Raw genomic sequence first — 19,472 nt, 5'->3', positions numbered from 1 at the left:
TTATACGAATAATAAATGTTTACTGCAGAAACTTTGGAAAAGTTAGAAAAACACAAAGGGGACCATAAATATCACCTGTAATCCTCCCACTGAGATGTAATTGCTGTTGACATTTTGATGTTTCCTTCCTGTTTTTTTCCATATACAGATGACTGTATTTTAACAAATTGGAAGAAAATGTGGTATAAGCTGATTGATAACTTGTTTTTTTTTAATTTGTTTTTTCATTTAATACTATTTCCGTCATTATTTTCTCACATCATAAAATGTTTTCATCATCCTAGGGGTCCCTCAATCTACTCATTTGGACTTTTAGGTTGTCACCCTTTTTTTAAATTATAAACACCATCACAATGGGTATGCTTGGTCTTATAAAAATACAGCGATGTTTCCACCCTGTGGTCTGTCTGGGCCTTGGTTTGAGAAAAGATGGAAAACAGGGAAAGAAACAGAGTACGTTGATAGGCTTTAGCTTGATTTGCATCCGTCTGCCGGAGAAGGGAAAGAAGTGAAGCCAGGATTTCCAGAGTCCCCACTGTAAAGGCTGTTTCCCTCCCCTGAGCTCTTAGTTCTGTTCTTCCAACTTGTCACTTCCCCGTCCCTGTAGCTCCTCAGTCTTCTCTCTGCCCTGCCCTGCCCTGCCACCCGTCATGGCCACCCCAGAACTCACTTCAGACCCTCCCTGGTCCCTCTGGCTGCAGCTGAGTGCTGCGTCTTGACTCGGTGTCTGAAAAGTTCTTTCTAGGAGCAGCGAATGAAGGATCAGCGTTCGAATATCTGAAGTTGTGCCTGTAAAACTCTTCGGCAGCCCACTGCACTGCTTTGCCTGTGGGTGCACCCCACCGCCCGGCTCTGCCTGACCGGGGAAGTGGTAAGAAGCTCAAAGAAAATTAACGATAGTGTGACCTCTGGATTTCTTTAATTTCTTTGCTGGACAAACCCACCATTCCTCCATTCCTTTCTCATCAGGCACTAAGTGTGCGTGAGTTCTAATAATTAGAAAAATTGGGATGATCATAATTCCCAAGCTAGAATTTGAGAAGCAGATGAGAAAGTTCATAAAATCAAATCATGCTCAACTGAGTGCTTTAAAAAAAACAAAACAAAACATCTTTGTTTCAGGATTCCAAAAATAGTTCCCAATGCTGTCCTTCACCTTCACAATTATTTTAGTCTTCTGTTCTAAATCTGAATGGTACAGAGCAGCAGAATTTGTACATTAAGTTCATAAGGGAACAGACAGCTCATTAATTCTTAACATTGGTGGGATTTGACTGTTCGCTGTCATATGCTCCGTTCCAAAATATATCTGGCCCGCTTTTCTGAGATGATTAAGATGTCATATTGATAACCTGAGGGCTATCAACAACACAGTGCCCTTCCTGTGTGAGACAAGGTTATAGCCCCCCCCACGGGAGGGTGTGGGTGACAACGACACTAATCATCTCAGGTTCATTCGTTCACAAGTTCATTTATTCAAACATGTGAGACTTTCCTAGGTGCCCGGCAAGAGAAAAAGTCTTTGCCTTCCAGGAGGGAGACAAATAAATATTTAATATAATGAAAATGTTACAAAGCAAAATAAAGCCAAGTAAGAGAATGGAGTATATGTGTCAGAGGGGAGGAGTGGGGGGCGGTGATATTTTAGACCTGGTAGTTAGAGAAGGCCTCTTTGGGGAGGTGGTATTTAAGTGCGGGAACCAGTCATGGAAATAACTATGTGGGGATGAGCAGCAAGGACAAAAACCTCAAGATGGGAGAGGATCCATTAGAGAGCTGGCAAAGACTCGAGGGTGGCTGAATGCATTGTTGGAGGGTGGGGGAAAATTTGAGGAGGCTGGGGGCCGGCTCTGGGAGGGCCTATCAGTCATTGGGAAGACTTAGCATTTTATTCACTGTGAAGCTGTTGTCCAGAGGTGGCCCGAAGACAGGGGGAAGTTAGTGACCCTTAGTCTGCTCTACTGTGCTCTTTCCCACGTGCTGATTCACTACAGACTCTCCGGTCCCTGAGCCCAGCAGACTACTTCAGGTCCCAGCAGGCTGGAAGCATTGAGGCATTCTGGGGAGAGTCTCTGTGTCCTGGTCACTACGGCTGTCAGGTCCACTGTCTTGGTGGTTTTATAATTCAGATGAGCTGCTCTGGAATCCTAGGTCTATTGGAAACAGATTCGGGACCTCTGGGTGGCTCAGTCGGTTAAACGTCTGCCTTGGGCTCAGGTCATGGTCCCAGGGTCCTGGGATCAAGCCCCATATTGTGCTCCCCTTGCTCAGCGGGGAACCTGTTTCTCCCTCTCCCTCTGCCTGCCGCTCCCCCTGCTTGTGCTCTCTCTCTGACAAATAAATAAAATCTTTAAAAAAAATAAATTCAATCCATTAACATATAATGTATTATTATTTTCAGAGGTAGGTCAGTGATTCACTAGTCTTATATAACACCCAGTGCTCATTATATCATGTGCCCTCCTTAATGTCCATCACCCAGTTCCCCATCCCCCCAACTCACCTCCCCTCCAGCAACCCTCAGTTTGTTTCCTATGATTAAGAGTCTCTTATGGGAGCACCTGAGTGGCTCAGTCATTAAGTATCTGCCTTCGGCTCAGGTCATGATCCCAGGGTCCTGGGATTGAGCCCCACATCGGGCTCCCTGCTCGGCGGGAAGCCTGCTTCTCCCTCTCCCACTCCCCCTGCTTGTGTTCCCTCTCTCACTGTCTCTTTCTCTGTGTCGAAAAAAAAAAAAGTCTCTTATGGTTTGTCTCCCTCCCTGATTTCATCTTGTTTTATTTTTTCCTCTCTTCCCCTATGACCCTCTGTTTTGGTTCTTAAATTCCACATATGAGTGAGATCATATGATAATTGTCTTTCTCTGGTAGACTTATTTCGCTTAGCATTATACTCTCTAGTTCCATCCACGTCATTGTAAATGGCAAGATTTCATTTTTTTGATGGCTGCATAATATTCCATTGTGTGTATATGTGTATATATATGTATATATATGTATGTATATATACACCACATCTTCTTTATCCATTCATCTGATGATGGACATCTGGCCTCTTTCCATAGTTTGGTGATTGTGGCCGTAGCTGCTATGAACATTGGGGTGCACGTGCCCCTTCGGATCCCTACATTTGTATCTTTGGGGTAAATACCCAGTAGTGCAATTGCTGGGCCGTAGGGTAGCTCTGTTTTCAACTGTTTGAGGAACCTCCATACTGTTTTCCAGAGTGGCTGCACCAGCTTGCATTCCCACCAACAGTGTAGGAGGGTTCCCCTTTCTCCGCATCTCCGCCAACATCTGTCGTTTCCTGACTTGTCAATTTTAGCCATTCTCACTGGTGTGAGGTGGTATCTCATTGTGGTTTTGATTTGTATTTCCCTGATGCTGAGTGATGTGGAACATCTTTTCATATGTCTGTTGGCCATTTGTATGTCTTCTTTGGAGAAATGTTTGTTCATGTCTTCTGCCCATTTCTTGATTGGATTAATTGGGTGTTGACTTTGAAAAGTTCTTTATAGATTTTGGATACTAGCTCTTTATCTGAGAAGACATTTGCAAATATCTTCTCCCATTCCGTCGGTTGCCTTTCGGCTTTGTAGACTGTGGAAACATGAGATTTTTAAGGAAAGCAGACTTTATTTCTGCTACACTGCCACCTCACATAACCATCAACTGTTATGTGGGGATAATTCCTTCTGAGTACCCCCTGTAGACCATGTGAACAATATGTATTTTCTCCAACCCTAGAGAACTATGCTGAGTTTTAGAGGAGGTTAGATAATTTGACAAGGTCACATTGTGTCTTAATTCAGGCTGCTGTACCAAGGTACCATACACTAGGTGGCTCACAGACAGACATTTCCTTCTTATAGTTCTGGAGGCTGGAAGTCTGGGACCAGAGTGCCAGCATGGTCAGGTTCTGGCTGCAGACCCTCTTCTGGGTTGCACAACTTCTTGGTGTATCCTCATGTGGCAGACAGCAGAGAGACATGACTCTTCTAAGGACACTAATCCCATTCATGAGGGCTCCACCTGTGACCTCCTCTCCTCCTAATTACCTCCCAAAGCCCACCTCTTAATACCGTCATATTGGGGGGCAGGGTTTCAACATGAATTTGGGGGGGGCCCAAACATTCAATCCAGGACACATGATTATTGAGTGGTGGTGGGATTTAAATTCAGATCCAGCTGGCTGGAAAGCCTGTTTTTACTATCACACTGACTAATCCTTCCTGAGTACTTTCATTCATCACAACATTTATCAAACATCTGCTGTGTTTGGAGCTGTACTGGGGATGTGGACACAGATAAGAGGCCGTTCCCGCCCTCCAGTGTCTTAGAAACGAGTGGGCTCTCTGGAATCTATACTGCATCTCCCAGAATGGAGATCATGCAGGCACCCCCGCCACAAATACACACACCGTTTTGGACTTTCTGAAATGGAGATTTGTCTTATTCTTCTCATTAAAGAAACTTGCCAGTGGCCGAGCAGGTTGTGTCCTGCACGAATAGCACCTGTTGACCCATTTATCATTGGTTCACATCGGCACTACCTGTTCACGTTGGATTTCACTTTAATTTGGATCCTAAATTGTGACTTTAAAAAATCTTCAGGGGGAGGGTGACTGGGTGGCTCAGTCGGATAAGCATCTGGCTCTTGATTTCGGCTCAGGTCATGATCTCAGGGTTGTGCAATCAAGCCCCGCATTGGGCTCTGCACTCAGCCGGCAGTCTGCTTCTCCCCGCCACGGAAATAAAGAAATAAATCTTAAAAAAAAAAAAAAAAAATCTTCAGAGAGATCAGCGTGGGATGCAGGGCTAAAATGACACGTTGTCAGTGTAGAAGCCCATCTGTCACTCAGCGGCAACGCAACTGAGGGCAGCAGGAATGGGCCAGTCTTGGAGTGAGTGCTTACAGAATCATCAGAGCCCGGCGTCGGACTCACGCATGCGCAGGGAAGGACTACCGCTCAGGGGAACACATAGTGCTATCACAAGCTTCCAGATGACTTTCTAGAGAAGGCATGAAACGTCCAGTGATAGGTTATTCAGCTCAGGAAAATACGAATCGCCGATTTAAACACATAGGTAAATATGCTAATATTCTTCCATATGCCTCAAAATGATCTCGGTTATAACAGAGATTATTCTCAACGACAGTACCTTGGTTGTTTCCTTCAGAAGAGTCACCACAGTTTGTAATTATTTTGTCTTTGTCTTTCTTCCAGAATGAGGTGATCTTTTCATTGTTGTTTCCCCAGCAACGGGCAAAATGCCTAGAGCGGAGTGGGCACATGCAGAGGAAGAATCTGGAGGGGTTGGAGGAAGCAGGAGTCCATGGCCAAGATGCTGTATACCTACCTGTGGCCGGAATGATTTGGAACTGTCTTTCTTCAGTGTCCAGGAGAAGCTTAGACTCAAAAGTTTTACTGTGATGCTGAAAAAGATAAATGCTATGTAGTTGTCTAAGGAAATATATGTTACTGTTAGTTTTTTAAAAAAGGTTTTATGAACAGGGGACGCCTAGGTGGTGCAGTTGGTTAAGCGGCTGACTCTTGATTTCAGCTCAGGTCATGATCTCAGGGTTGTGGGATGGAGCCTCACATCGGGCTCCCTGCTCAGGGAGGAGTCAGCTTGTCTCTCTTCCTCCCCTTTCCCCTCCCCCCTGCTCTCTCTCTCTCTCAAATAGATAAATAAAATCTTTTTTTTAAAGATTTTATTTATTTATTTATTTGACAGAGAGAGACGTGGTGAGAGAGGGAACACAAGCAGGGGGAGTGGGAGAGGGAGAAGCAGGCTTCCCGCGGAGCAGGGAGCCCGATGCGGGGCTCGATCCCAGGACCCCGGGACCATGACCTGAGCCGAAGGCAGACACCCAACAACTGAGCCACCCAGGCGCCCCAAATAAATAGAATCTTAAAAAAGGTTTTATGAACATATTTTATCCGGAAAAAAATTTTATTAAATTCACAGATGTTACTTGGTGTTAACTTTTATGACTTGGCCGTTTCTTTTACTCAGTGGCATCCCAGAATGAAGGAAATGGTACAAATAAGTAAAAGCCCTTTAACTATTCCAAAGCTTTAAATGAGACATTTTAATATTTGGGGATCTTTTTGAGTGACTCTCCCAACATTAATCCATTAACTGAAAACCCTCACTAGACAATGGGTATTTTCCAAATAATATAAACCACACGGGTATAACTTGTGGGCAAATTCTCACCTGGTTGGAAAGGAAGTAGCCAGCACGATTCGAATACATGCAGCCGTTAATTGCGGCTGAGAAGAGCTGGTCTGAGGGGCTGCTGTTGGGCAGGGGCCTCTCCCTGCATAGTGAGCTCTAAGGGCCAGCATCCACTTGGGAACAGGAGAGCCCATTCCTACAGAGGCCCGGCTTCCCTCAGAAGGGAGGGTCACCTAACGTCTCTGGGACTCTGCTTCATCTGGAGAATGATGGCTGTCAATACCTCGATAGAGGGAGGAAAGCGCCTCTGGCCTCACTCAGTCTGCTGCTTGGTGCTCGGCACGTGGCCTAGGTCGTTCGGGCTGGGGTTAACAGAACGCAGCAGACTGGGTGGCTTTTAAACAATAAACATGTACTGCTCACAGTTCTGGAGGCTGGGGAGTCCACAACCAAGGCACCAGCAGATGAGGTGTCTGGGGAGGGTCTACTTCCTCACAGATGGTCATTTCCTCACTGTCCACGTGGCAGAAGGGAGGAGCTAGCTCCCGGGGGTCTCTTGCACAAGGCAGTCATCCCAATCCCAGGAGCTGTCCCTCCTGACAGTATCGCCTCCAAAAAGGCCCGACCTCCTGGTACCATCACATTGGGCATTAGGCTTCAACATAGGAATTTGGCAGGGATGGGGGTGGGGGCAGGGAGAAGGGACACGCACATTCAGACCATGGCCCTGTCCCCACCTGACTCCCTCCCAGGACACCTGAACCAGCAGGGAATGCCCTCAGGGATTTGGAAGGCTGGTGAGAGCCCCGCTTCTACTTCACTCTGATCAAAAGAAAAACTGCTATCTCCAGAACAGTGCTCCTCTGGTGCTTTCCTTGTACCCATGGTTCACTGTTATTTATTTATTTGTTTGTTTGTTTATATTAAAGATTTTATTTATTTGACAGAGATAGACACAGAGAGAGGGAATACAAGCAGGGGGAGAAGGAGAGGGAGAAGCAGGCTCCCCGCGGAGCAGGGAGCCCGATGCAGGGCTCCATCCCAGGACCCTGGGATCATGACCCGAGCCGAAGGCAGCCACTTAATGACAGCCACGCAGGCGCCCCCATGGTTCACTTTTAATCCTTTTATCTGAACTTTGGGCTTTCTCCTAATCTTTCCCTGCCTCTGCTTCTTCAGAAACCTCACTGCAAATCCCACCACAGGTCCAGGGACACAGTCGGCGCCCACTTGGGTCTGGGGCCAGAGAGGTTGCCGAATTCCTTGATCTCATTTCATAAAAAGCCACATTTAAATCATGAATTAGTTTCAGTATTGTAGTAAATTTAAAACATGCTGTAAAAGACAATTTTCCTATTTAATATCGTTTTGTGATGCCACTAAATTTAAATGTCCAATTCATCTACTTTTTAAAGAAATTTGAGTTCTCTTACCAAAAGCTATTATTAACTGAGCTTCAACCAAGGATAACTTAGTGCAAATAATTTGTGTTGAATAGATTTAAAATCTGATACAAAATTGATCAGCGTGCACCTTCTTCTGGTTTACTTACCTGTGTGGTCTTTCATCCTTGATAATAAGTGACTATTACTGTAAAGCTCTGTGCTAGAACCTATTTCATCTCTGCAGTTCACCTCAGCCATCTGTGCTAAGCATCTCTCTCTCTCTTTACGGTGCGGGAAATGGAAGTTCAGGAGAGTGAGGTCACTTGCTTACAATCCCACACTAAATGGCAAAGCCTGGATTCCAACACATCCGCTGTGCCGCTTCCAAATACACACGGACCCCTTCTAGCACAGGCAAGAGTGCCTTCTGTGCTCTAAGACATGTGTCCTATTGCACCCAGTTCTAAAATAAGGGTAGGGGGGGCGCCTGGGTGGCTCAGTTGGTTAGGCGACTGCTTTCGGCTCAGGTCATGATCCTGGAGTCTCAGGATCGAGTCCCGCATCGGGCTCCCTGCTCAGCGGGGAGTCTGCTTCTCCCTCTGACCCTTCCCCCTCTCATGTGCTCTCTCTCTCTCTCTCTCTCATTCTCTCTCTCTCAAATAAATAAATAAATAAAATCTTTAAAAAAATAAAATAAGGGTGGGATTTAGGGTGTAGCTTGGGGCCACCACAATTCCCTCTTCCCAATCCCTTAGGAAAGCTGAAGATTTGGATCTGACTGCTCTCTTGTAAGGGCATCACATGACTCCTGACCTTGGTCTTCTCATCCGTTTTACCCAGTGCCCCGAGAGCAGAGGGCACCCACGGGCAGGCAGGAGGGGCTCTGATACGCCTGGTCACATAGCCTTACAAAGGACCACCAGCTGGAGCACTTCATGAGGGGGTGCAGGAGGGCATGAGGTTGTGGGAACCTGGTTTTGATGATTTGTTCCAAATAGGTACCTGTTTCACCGGGAACACTGTCAAGGGGAAGGCATACAAATTGCTGGAAAGTGCTAGCTTGGCTGAAACATTGTCACATTCATCAGTCACAGGAAACCCTCATCTATGCTTGTTATTTGAACACAGAATGCCAGTCGTAATATGTGCTGACACAATGACTTAAGAATTTGTTTCCAAGCCAACATGGAATCCCGCCTGTGATCCACTCCCTTAGGTATCCCAAGTTTTCAGACTTCACATGCCAGTTCTTTGGCTAGAAGGACTTTTCACAAGGGCAGAGGCCCCCTTTGAATCTGCTCGACAGACTCCCATCGGTTTCTAACTAACAGGTGAGTCCCAAGGCTCCTTAGAAGCACTTCGGGCTCCTCCTCAGTGCTGGTAAGGGAGAACAGGAAGGCAGGTGCGCAGGAGGCATAGCTAGGGATAATCCTTAGAAGGTCTAGTTACTCCCTCCCTGTGGGAACTCTTAGCCACATTCTACACATTTCATCCACGGGAACACCCAAATTCCACCCTCTTCCCACTTGACCTTACTGGAAGAATAAGCACTTTCTCTCACACACTGTGTTCCATCAGCCGTGCCACTTCGCAGTGTCAACCATGGACTCCTGTACTTTGCTACAGCCACAACTCTGTCTCCCAGATGACCCTGTCACCACCTCCTGAAATTTCGATGGTCTGCGAAGGCTCGGACAAAGCCCCCACCCTCCCAGAGCGCTTCTTGGTCACCCTGCTAGAAGAGTTCTCTCTCCGTGGACTATCACAGTAGTTGATACATCCACCTCATGGAACTCACCTAAGAGCCCCCTGTGAAATCATCTGTGCGGGTGTTTGATCCCAATCTAACAAAGGCTCCTTTAGGAACGGAAGCCTTATCTCACAGATCCCTGTGCACCAAGCACTCTCCCAGTGAGTCAGGTTAACATTCTTCAGAGGTCTGGTCAACACAAGAACACGAACAGGCAACAGAGGGGGCAGTAAGCACCATTCACGAGAGTCTGGATGATCTGAAAAAGGGGACAACCCCTGACGACCGTGTGATTGGTTCTCTGCCATCACTACCTCATCAGGTACTGGGTTCCACTCTGCTTGTTCCTACAACGTCCACCGCAGAGCCTGAGCCATCTGCCACAACCTTAGACCACAGGGCAGGTCCAGACATCATTCGAAAACGATAGCAAAAATTGGTCCCGGGGAAATTTCTCCCTTTGGGTGAGTGCCATCCCTATGCTGGAAAAGAGGAAATGAAGCTCCTAAAAATGTCAAAGATGACAAAAAAAGAGCTTTCAGTTGGTGTCTAGAATGAGAACTAGTGGCCGGTGGTGCAGTGCTATGAAAGCAGAGAGCAAACGACTAAGGTAACCACTATCTTGGTCCTATTTTCTCCAACGAGGGCAGGATCTTCCAAATTGAGAGTGCAGAGAAACATCTGCATGGTACTTGATAGGGGAGACAGTGGGAGACACCTGTGTCAAAGAAGACCACATGGCAGGACTCGGGAGAAACCATGAACAACAGAGGACCAGATCCTGAGAAGCACTGCCCTACCTTCCCCAGGGGGAAATAAAGTAGCTTCTAGGAACTCCAGAATGGTGAACTTTACGTAAAACGCTGGCAAAATCTGGAATGATATAGATGATAAACACTCTGACTCCTAACAATTGCTGGTTTCTTTCCAGCTCTTGATTCAACGTAGTGTCACACCAAAGTAACCTCCTTTTTTGTTTTTCTTGACAGGATTACTATAGCAGCCGACCCAGGAAATAACAAAACAATAGTTGAGAGTTTTAAGAGACCGGTGGGGTGGACTGAACAGAACACAATCTTGAAGGCGATAACTAACACTGAGAGTTTACTCTGTGCTTGATGTGGCTCCAGGGGCTTCTGTATTGTCTTTGCCTACAAGTTACACAGGTAGAAGTCCAACCAGGTAATCAGGCCCCCAAGTTGTGCTTTTCACATTAGGCTACAATGCCTTTCCGCATGCACGGCAAGGCTGCTAAAAAGAGGGGAGATGTGAATCCTCCCCTTCCCATACAGGTGGCAAACCTGCCCTTCCGCTTCCCTGTGAGAGAGAGAAAAGGATGGGAACACATCCGGTCTTGCTCTGCCCTCTGACCCACTTACTTCCCTGAGGGGAGGAGGGCGACCTTCTGGTTGCCAAGATGGGGAGATACAATTTTCTTGGCACGGCATTTTCTTGGCACAGCAACGTCATCAGGACAGAATACGACACTGTAAGGGGAGCTTGACGTTTACGGCGGGTCCGTTACTGGGCTGATAATCAAAATATTTTAATAACCAGTTCATCAACCAGACCAACAAACGCCACAAACCACTGGTGTGCGAGGGCCAGCCCTGGTCAGTTTGCGTCAATGGGGTTACTGGCCAGGGTAATAAACGCTGTTGTGGTACTAGCATCACCAATCCAGTCTTTCCAGTAAGAGATGAACTATTTTGATTTTCATTTATCTGATTTCTAGGTCCTGTTTTTCCTTTCTTTCTTTCTTTTTTTAGGTCCTGTTTTTTCAATGTGTGCTGGACTTGGGAAGGGCAAGGATATGATTATCACCACCAAAACCCCAGGAGTCCTCTGTACTTTTCAGACAGCACCCCCAAAATTGAATGCAGTTTCATGTGACATTTTTAAGGTGATACTGACAAATTAGAAGGCACTCAAAATATAAGATCCAGCCTACACCAGGGACCATGTGTTATGCGGGAGATGGAAGGACGGGGGCCATTCAGGTCATGGCTCATGCATACATGGTTGGACCGTAAGTCAGACTGTGGAAGGCTGGGGGATGGAGGGAAGGGCAGAAAACAGTCTTTGGCAAAGAAAGTGGTAGAGCTTTGGGAATAAGATGCGCTCTTGTTACCTTAGAGAAGGGTCAGCAAATTATGGCTACAGCCCTTCTGTTTTGCGAGTAAAGCTTTATTGGAACCCAGCCATGCCCATCCATACACAGACGGTCTATGGCTGACTTGCACTCGACAGTGGCAATAGTCGAAAGTGGGGTGGAGACCGTAGGGACTGCAAGGCCTAAAACACGCACTATCCGGCTCTTTACAGAAAAAATTTGCAGACCTCTGGTCTGGACCTAGGAAAGGAAAGCAACTAACAGCCTAAAGGTGTGTGCGTGGGGGGGGGGGGGCGGAGGGGGGAAGAAAAGAGGAAGAAGGGGTATGTTTGGAAAGCTGGGACCTTTGGTTGGGGCGCCAGAAAAAGGCAGAGAGGAAACAATTAGAGTGGAACCACCACCACGTTTTACTATGTGGGGGTCCCTCCTCATGTGAGCTGAGCTACAGAATACCCTTTCCCACTGAATTACCTACATCTATTGGGGTGAGTTCCAGTTTTAGTATATGTGTGCCGAAGTGAGCACTGGGGTGAGCTCCTAGAAGGTGGAGAGAGTGGCTTTTTCTCTTGCCTGTCCGAAATGGCAGCATATAAACAATAACATATAAACACATGAGCACAGGTAATCAAAAACATTTTAATGATTAATGTTTAGACATTATTTAACAGTGTGGGTATATCCAGATGAGCTAAAGCACACTTTGACAGCACACTACTGAATGTTATAGTTTCTGTATTGAAATATGTAAAGACATTTGCAAACTAGTACCTAGGAAGACATACATTTACAAATATACACATTCTAGATTTGATAAGGTAAATGTAAACAGATGCTGTGACTCCCTCCAAACAGAAAACCCACAAAACTAATAAGAGAACCAATCAGCTCCCTGTAATATGAATGTGCAAAATTAAAGCATGGTAAACTGATATTTACATAAATATCAAACCAACAATTAGTTTATACATTGTCAATGACCTTCTAAGATGTGTCACGAGTGGTTCAATGACTGTTTTTTCTCCCAGTGGAGAAGGTATTCAGAGACTAAATTCCAACACTTTAAAATGACACGCACAATAGTCCTTATCTGTTTGACCACAGCCTCAAGGGTGATAGACATGATTTTATGATAAGCAGTCTCATTTTTTAAATAAGCAGTTCTACACAGTCTTTAGATCCTAAGCAGAAAAAGAAAATTACAGGTACTATTAGATTTACACTAAACAAATTATCTCTGTCCAATATCCCAGTTCTCTTACATTGTAGCTATCTGTTTAATTTTACCTTAATTTTTTTTTAAGGTCCCTTTTTTCCCCTTCATTCATTTTTATAAGCTAGGCACATTTTAAAAGAAGTTTGTGTCAAAACAGAGAGCAGCACAGAAACCAACCCAAATTTGCACCCATTGCTCATCTATGGAATTCTGTCAAATGGTAAATATTCAATTATCTCTTTTGAAAAGTATACATCCTCTCTCTCACGAGTGGAAAGCAAAGCGGGCATTGTTTCCTGTATAAAAACACTTAGCACTTCAGAAATTTTAAATGTCCTATGCATCCTACATACTTTCCAAAATCTTGAAGACAAAAGAATATATATTTAGGTTTCATCAAGACTGCTTTAGAGCCCCCCCTTTACATTATCAATAGTGGCACTCAAAATAAAAAAATAAGATCTGTTAAAAAGTTAAACTGACCTTCTACTAGATTTGAGTCTGCCTGATTTAAAGCCAATATTATAAAACTGAAGGTGCTGTTTCTGATTTCACATGTACAAGTCACTTGAAATTATGTGTCACACGCTATTTTCATAAATCACGGTCTTTGATTTTTTTCTAAACAGAGCTATTAAAAATGAATAAAAACTTGAAACATACCTAATTTAAATTAATAAGCTTTGGGCCCTGCTTTTTAAATTTTAAGGCATGTGTGTTTGTCTACTGTAACAACATTGTACAAATTTACAATCACATGCATGATCTACAATAAAAAAAAAAGTGTGGATTACAGTGTTTTTAAATTGTGAATCACAATTCAGCACCTATCATGTTATAACTAATAAGGCAACAGCAGTGTTGTATACTACAATAATACGCCCTCCACAGTTTAGCGCAGGGGTCGGTGAGAGCCCAGAAATGTTAAAAACCTTATGCCTACGTGTCTAATCTGTATACGTTTTCTAGGGGTTTTGAACTGATGAAAGAGGTCCTACATGAATCGTGCTATTGTAGGCTGGCCTAGTTACAGCAGCTGTTAACGAGCATTGGGCACAACTCATACTGTGCTTACAATCAGACGATGGGTTTTGGAAGTTTTTCAACTCTTCGGCGTCAATCCTTCCGTTGTTTCCTCGGCTTCACGTTGTTTTCCAGGGAAAAGCTGTTGGTGTGTCCGTTCACAGCAGCCACGGACCCGTTCTGGTGGTCCTTCAGGTGCTCTTTCCTCCGAGAGGCCCCCTTCTTGTTGTAAGTCTGAAATGCATCAGGGCAGATGGGCCGTGTGACTGGCTGCTCTGCTGGGGGTTGCGGGGCACCCCGCTTGCCTAACTCTAAGCCTAGATTGCTGCCACCGAGATGTAAGGTCTGCCATCAAGCAACCCTGGGAACGTTTTTTGCCACTGGTTTCAATCACTCCCTTTTTGAGGCGTAGCCTGAGGTAACTTCACTGGGGAATGGGCTGCAACATAAGGGCTATTCTACAAACGAAGTAGAAAAATTCAAATTGTACTTCACTTGGCTGTGCCCTCTCTGTATCTGGATGGCAGAGGATTGGGGCTACATGGCCACACCAGTTTCCCTGTGGTACCTCTCCCCATCACTCACATCTCTCACCTTCAGAATTTGCTCGCGACTTCAGCAACTGCTTTGGCCCGTATGTACAAAGTGCTACGCTTCCATAAGCAGTTAAAATAGTATGATTTCAGTTTTGTCGGGTCCTATCCTTTACCCTCCCTCACGCCTGATGAATGTCCCAAAGAAGGGCATACACCGCCTGCGCGGCAATCCGGGAGCTCCCTCGACCGTGCCGCCACACCCAAGGATGTGGGGCCAAAGGTGCAGGTGGGCACAAGGATGGCAATGTGGTGACGCCCCCAGGTGGCTGTTCAACCAAGTGGACTTCACTGCCACCACGTCTGTGGCCTCTGCCCGGGCTCCTGACCTCTGGTGCCTGCCCAGAACCAGGCGCTGCCCACGGGAGCAGGAACACACCTCGTCCAGGGGTAATGGGGAACTGCAAAGTGACCCATGGAGATAATCTGCCCTACTTGGACCCTTCTGTGAGTAAAACTGACCTTACATCATACACTCGGGAATGAACGGAGCCCCCAAACCTGAGCAGTGGAGGTGTGACGGAACTACAGCTGAAGGCTGTTGATGGACATGTCTTTGGACATTTAATGTAGCCCCAGAGTTCAGGGCAGCAGGGCTGAGGCCCTCCTGATGGAACTCACCCATCACCTGTCTGCACTAGGCTGGGAGCAAAGCAACACAAAGCTTGCCGAACAGCTCTGCTTTCCCACATGAATCCCAAGCTCCCCTGCCAAAGATCTAGAACCCCGGAAGTTTGGGACAGACTTCAACATCTCCTATGTTGGCAATAGTCCCCCTCCCAAAGGTAGGGGCTGACTGTCACTGTGACTAAATTAGAGCCCGCTGCCTGCCACACAGCAGGGGTTCTACAGGTCGTCCCCCTTAAACGAACAGAGGAGGGCCTTTGCTGGAAAGGCCACAAGTCCCAACTGCCACGGAAGAGTGAGACTTACCTGAACGTAGAAGTTTGTGAAGAGAGTGATCAGAGAGATCATGTATCCGATCTGGAAGTACAGCCACCCAAGAGGGAACGTGCACGGCCAGAGGACCCCGCAGCTGGTCTGGATGATTGTCAGCACAAACTGCAGCTGGTGGGAGAGAGGGCCACAGCTGAGGAGCACGGCCACAGCCCACGGACAGGGCGCCACGCCAGATGGGCTCTCCATCCAGCACGCCGAGTCCGTGAACGAACACTCACAGGCCTTTCTGGAGGCAAAGTCCCTTCACAAACACTAAGCAGACATTTATGCATAAAGTTCTCCTAAACTATGTATGTGCCTTTGTCATATACATTCTTCTCCCCTTCCTACTACTTAAACCACCTTCTCTAAAATTCCGAGAATAGTTAACAATACTACATGGTATATGTGAAAGTTGCAAAGAGTAGATCTTAAAAGTTCTCACTGTAAGAAAAAACCCTATAGCTAGGTAGAGCGACTGTGACTGTGACCTGAGCTTACTGTCACAATCCATACATACGCCTGATCAGCACGCCATACACTTCACAGCACGTTACAGGTCTAGTACAGCTCAGTAAAGCTGGGGAACAAAGGAAAACTTATCTGCCCCCTGCCCCCAAACACGCAAACTTCAGGGACTCTGTATAGAGATGCAAAGTATTTTTTTGTATGCTTTATCTTTTTAAGGGAGAAAGGAAGGGTGTGGAGTATATGTTTATTTATTTTTTTTAAATTTTATTTATTTGACAGAGAGAGACACTGCGAGAGAGGGAACACAAGCAGGGGGAGTGGGAGAGGGAGAAGCAGGCTTCCCGCCGAGCAGGGAGCCTGATGTGGGGCTTGATCCCAGGACCCTGGGACCATGACCTGAGCTGAAGGCAGATGCTTAACGACTGAGCAACCCAGGGGCCCCTGGAGTATATGTTTAAAGAGAACCAGTGATGTCGCTGTGGGATGTGCAATTCCTATTTCTCTCTCTCTTTTTTTTAAAGATTTATTTATTTGAGAGAGAGTGTGAGCAGGGAGAGGGGCACAGAGGAAGCGGGAGAGAGTTCTCAAACAGAACACCCGCTGAGCATGGAGCCCAACGCAGGGCTGGACCCCACAACCCTGAGATCATGACCTGAGCTGAAACTAAGAGCCGTACACTTAACTGACTGAGCCACCCAGGTGCCCCAACTTTTCCTATTTCTTATCCATATACCCTTTTGGTTTGAAGAAGGCTGGTCAACAGATTTAAACTTCTATCAAGATACAATGCTAAGTCCAGATTATTTCTGATGAATAAATCTTTTTTTTTTTTTTTTTTTTGATGACAGATCACAGAACAACTGCTTGGAGAAACAGGGGAAAGGTGTTAAAATGAGGTGTGGCTACTGAAGGGTGAGTCTTCAAGAGGAATAACAATACTAGGGGGAAGGGTTCTGCCCACTGGATTTCTGGCCCAGCCCCCAGGGTTTCTCCATAGAACTATTTTTTTCCCCCCTTCTTCTCTTTTTTAAGGTTAAGTATTCTAAGCTAAGGAATAACTAGGAGGGATGCTTACAATAAATCTAGGCAAACTGGGTGCAATCTTCTGCCTCAAAGGGCAGAGCTTAATGGGAAACCAACTTCCCCAGTCTGTTCTTTTAAATTCTGCTTTTCCAGGGCCACGGCTGTGTGGTATAAATCGATCTCCACATCACTTCTCAAGTGTAACAAGAAGGTTAGAGAACAATTTTCCTGCCTCATAGGTGGGTGGAAAAAAAATTAACAAGAACTACAGAGCAGCCGGCAAAGAGGTGATAATGAAATGCCAAACACGTAAGTAGCTCAGAGGATCTTCTCAGATTTTTTTCCCCAGACTGTTATTTTTAAATATTGAAAAATCACAGTTGACTTGGAAAGACTGGAATGAGCTTGGTTTCTTTAGAGAAATACGCTGATAAAGCAAGGCTAGGGCTAAGGCTTTACTGTCTAAACCCCTTAGTCAGCTGGCTTTGGACTACTGCCTCAGTGTCCCCATCCACAGAGTGGGGATAACAACATGAAATCCGGCTACTGGAATAGTCCACATAAACCTGCTTACTTAGCATGAGTGCCTGACACAGAACACACTCAACCAAGGTCAGTGTTTCACATCCGTAGTAATAGCAATTAGTTCACGAAAGAATTCACAACGGGAGAGAAACAGGCGTCCGTCATATCCTGACAACTCAGGGAAGCTTCAGAAAGGACGGTAGGACATGATCACCGGGTCCCAACAGCTGCTGGGTGACCCTGGCACGGTCAACCTCGGGAAGCAGAGCAGGTGCCCTTCTAGCCAACAGGTGCTTCACTGCATGGGGGCTGAGAGGTTGCCGGGCACCTATCTTACTGACATCCTCACTGCCTCATAGCTACAAGCACCCAGGACTCCTGCTACCCCACAGCTCCTTCTAAAACTCCTGGGAACACGGGACACAGTGGTCACTTTGGATTCTGGATTATAATTAGGAAACACACACAGGCAACACGTGCTTTGTGCACAAACTAAGGACGAAGGATTGAACTTAAAGTCAGGAAATTAGCTTCCTGCCCTCATTCTACAGCCCAACTAGCTGTGTGCTCACAGCCATAGTCTGCTCCTCGATGGAAAGAAAATTCTCTGCTCAGCCTGTTGCAAGTAGTTTAATTGGATCAGAAGAGAAAGGGTGGGAAAGGTACAGATTAGATACTATCAAAGAACGAAGCCAGGAAGAGGGGTCTGCCAGGCGGCAAGTCCTGGACGGAGGCTGAGTTACCTACCAGTTGCCCCTGAGTGATATACTTCTTCCACCAGAGGTATGGGCGCACGGACGGGACGGACGACAGACCGTAATACGAGTACATGAGGACATGGATGAAGCTGTTCAGTGTGGCGCCGAAGTAAGCTGAAGAACAGAGGGCATTTGGGAAGGAGATGCATCAGTGCTTTACACATAACAAGATTCTGTTCAAATCTGAAAGACAGATGCATTCAAACAGGGGCTGGCAAGCACCGCATGGACCAGTACTCGGAAGCCCCTCTCCACTGGGGCAGGCACACTGGGATGCTTTAAGGCCAGGGTCAGCTGGAGCTGCCAGGCAGGCATCTAACACAAGAGTCAGGAGACCACCTCACGGCTTTGTTGCCAGACCCCCCATCAACTCCCAGCGCAAGGTGCTTTTCTTTACGTGCCAAGTGCTTCCGGCCTGGGAAAGACAGCTGATGGGCAGGAGGTTCAAAGCTGGCTGGCTAACACACCTGCTGAAGGTGGGAGAGGCCTTGGGCGCCTCAGCCTCCTTGTTATTCCCCAGGGCTGCAGTGCTGAGCCCACATATGTTTTCAATAGCACAACCCAGAGTCCAGTTCCTTGGAGAGAGAAGGCTCCTCTTTCAGCGCATGCTTTTATTTTAATTTTTTTTTTAAAGATTTTATTTATTATTTATTTGAGAGAGAAAGAATGAGAGAGAGAGAGAGCACATGAGAGGGGGGAAGGTCAGAGGGAGAAGCAGACTCCCCGCTGAGCAGGGAGCCCGATGCGGGACTCGATCCCGGGACTCCAGGATCATGACCTGAGCCGAAGGCAGTCGCTTAACCAACTGAGCCACCCAGGCGCCCTCAGCGCATGCTTTTAATTTCCAGTAGAACCACCGGTTCATTTTTTAGCCTCTCTGTCCTCCTCCCCCACGGCGGGTAAGCCAACAGAGCTCGCCAGTTCGCCCACACACACCCACACACAGCCAGAGGTGCACACGGCTGGGGTCAGGGAGGGAGGGTCTACCTCTGGCTATCACAGTAACTGGCTGTGTGACCTTGGACAAGTCACATCCAGGTCCTGGTTGTTTCTCTTGGGCCCAGTGGGGCTAGTTAAAATCTGCCATCCTGCCAGTTCTTTGAGAATGTAAAGAGACATTGTTTCTATTAGAAAGTTAAGTCAGATAATCCAGAGCCATGAGGTGTGGCGGTGGGAAGAAAACATGAGGGGGCAGGGGGCTGGAACCTGAGCTCTACCAAACCTTTTACCATCTCAGTTTCCTCCCAAACCACAGGGAGCTGCGTTTGGTGAGTCACCTTTCTAGTTCTAAAAAATTCTATGACTGTGAATCTTGGTGGGCCGGGTTAATCCAGGGCAGCGCCATCCTAGGGAAAAAACCCACATGAGCAGACCCAAAGGTTCTCAAATTCGTCAGTGCTAGATGGCAGAGATTTTGATCAGGACATTTGTTAGAACTCCCAAGCTAAACCTAAAGGAGACAACCTAATCTCTGAAAATTATGAGAGACCTCAG

General features: G+C 46.5%; 1 protein-coding gene and 1 long non-coding RNA gene across 4 annotated transcripts in view; one reads left to right on the top strand and one right to left on the bottom strand.

The window, feature by feature from the left end:
* LOC113927772 overlaps nucleotides 1-5,584 on the top strand; it is a 32,614-nt gene extending 27,030 nt beyond the window's left edge. The window contains exons 3-4 of the long non-coding RNA XR_003521731.1: nucleotides 736-871; nucleotides 5,228-5,584. This is a non-coding gene — a long non-coding RNA (uncharacterized LOC113927772). The remainder of the gene's footprint in view (nucleotides 1-735; nucleotides 872-5,227) is intronic.
* A 6,465-nt stretch (nucleotides 5,585-12,049) lies between these two features.
* Nucleotides 12,050-19,472, bottom strand: part of ELOVL5 (ELOVL fatty acid elongase 5) — an 83,149-nt gene continuing 75,726 nt past the window's right edge. For all 3 annotated transcript variants that reach the window (XM_027601488.1, XM_027601489.1, XM_027601490.1), the window contains 3 exons: nucleotides 17,968-18,092; nucleotides 15,196-15,330; nucleotides 12,050-13,903 (listed from right to left, as the gene is read on the bottom strand). In XM_027601488.1, the coding sequence (XP_027457289.1) occupies nucleotides 13,763-13,903; nucleotides 15,196-15,330; nucleotides 17,968-18,092 (401 nt within the window). In that variant the 3' untranslated portion in view covers nucleotides 12,050-13,762. The remainder of the gene's footprint in view (nucleotides 13,904-15,195; nucleotides 15,331-17,967; nucleotides 18,093-19,472) is intronic.

This window comes from Zalophus californianus, chromosome 7 (assembly GCF_009762305.2).
Source record: "Zalophus californianus isolate mZalCal1 chromosome 7, mZalCal1.pri.v2, whole genome shotgun sequence".
Taxonomy (NCBI): Eukaryota; Metazoa; Chordata; class Mammalia; order Carnivora; family Otariidae; genus Zalophus; species Zalophus californianus.
This window is presented reverse-complemented; position numbering and strand designations above follow the sequence as displayed.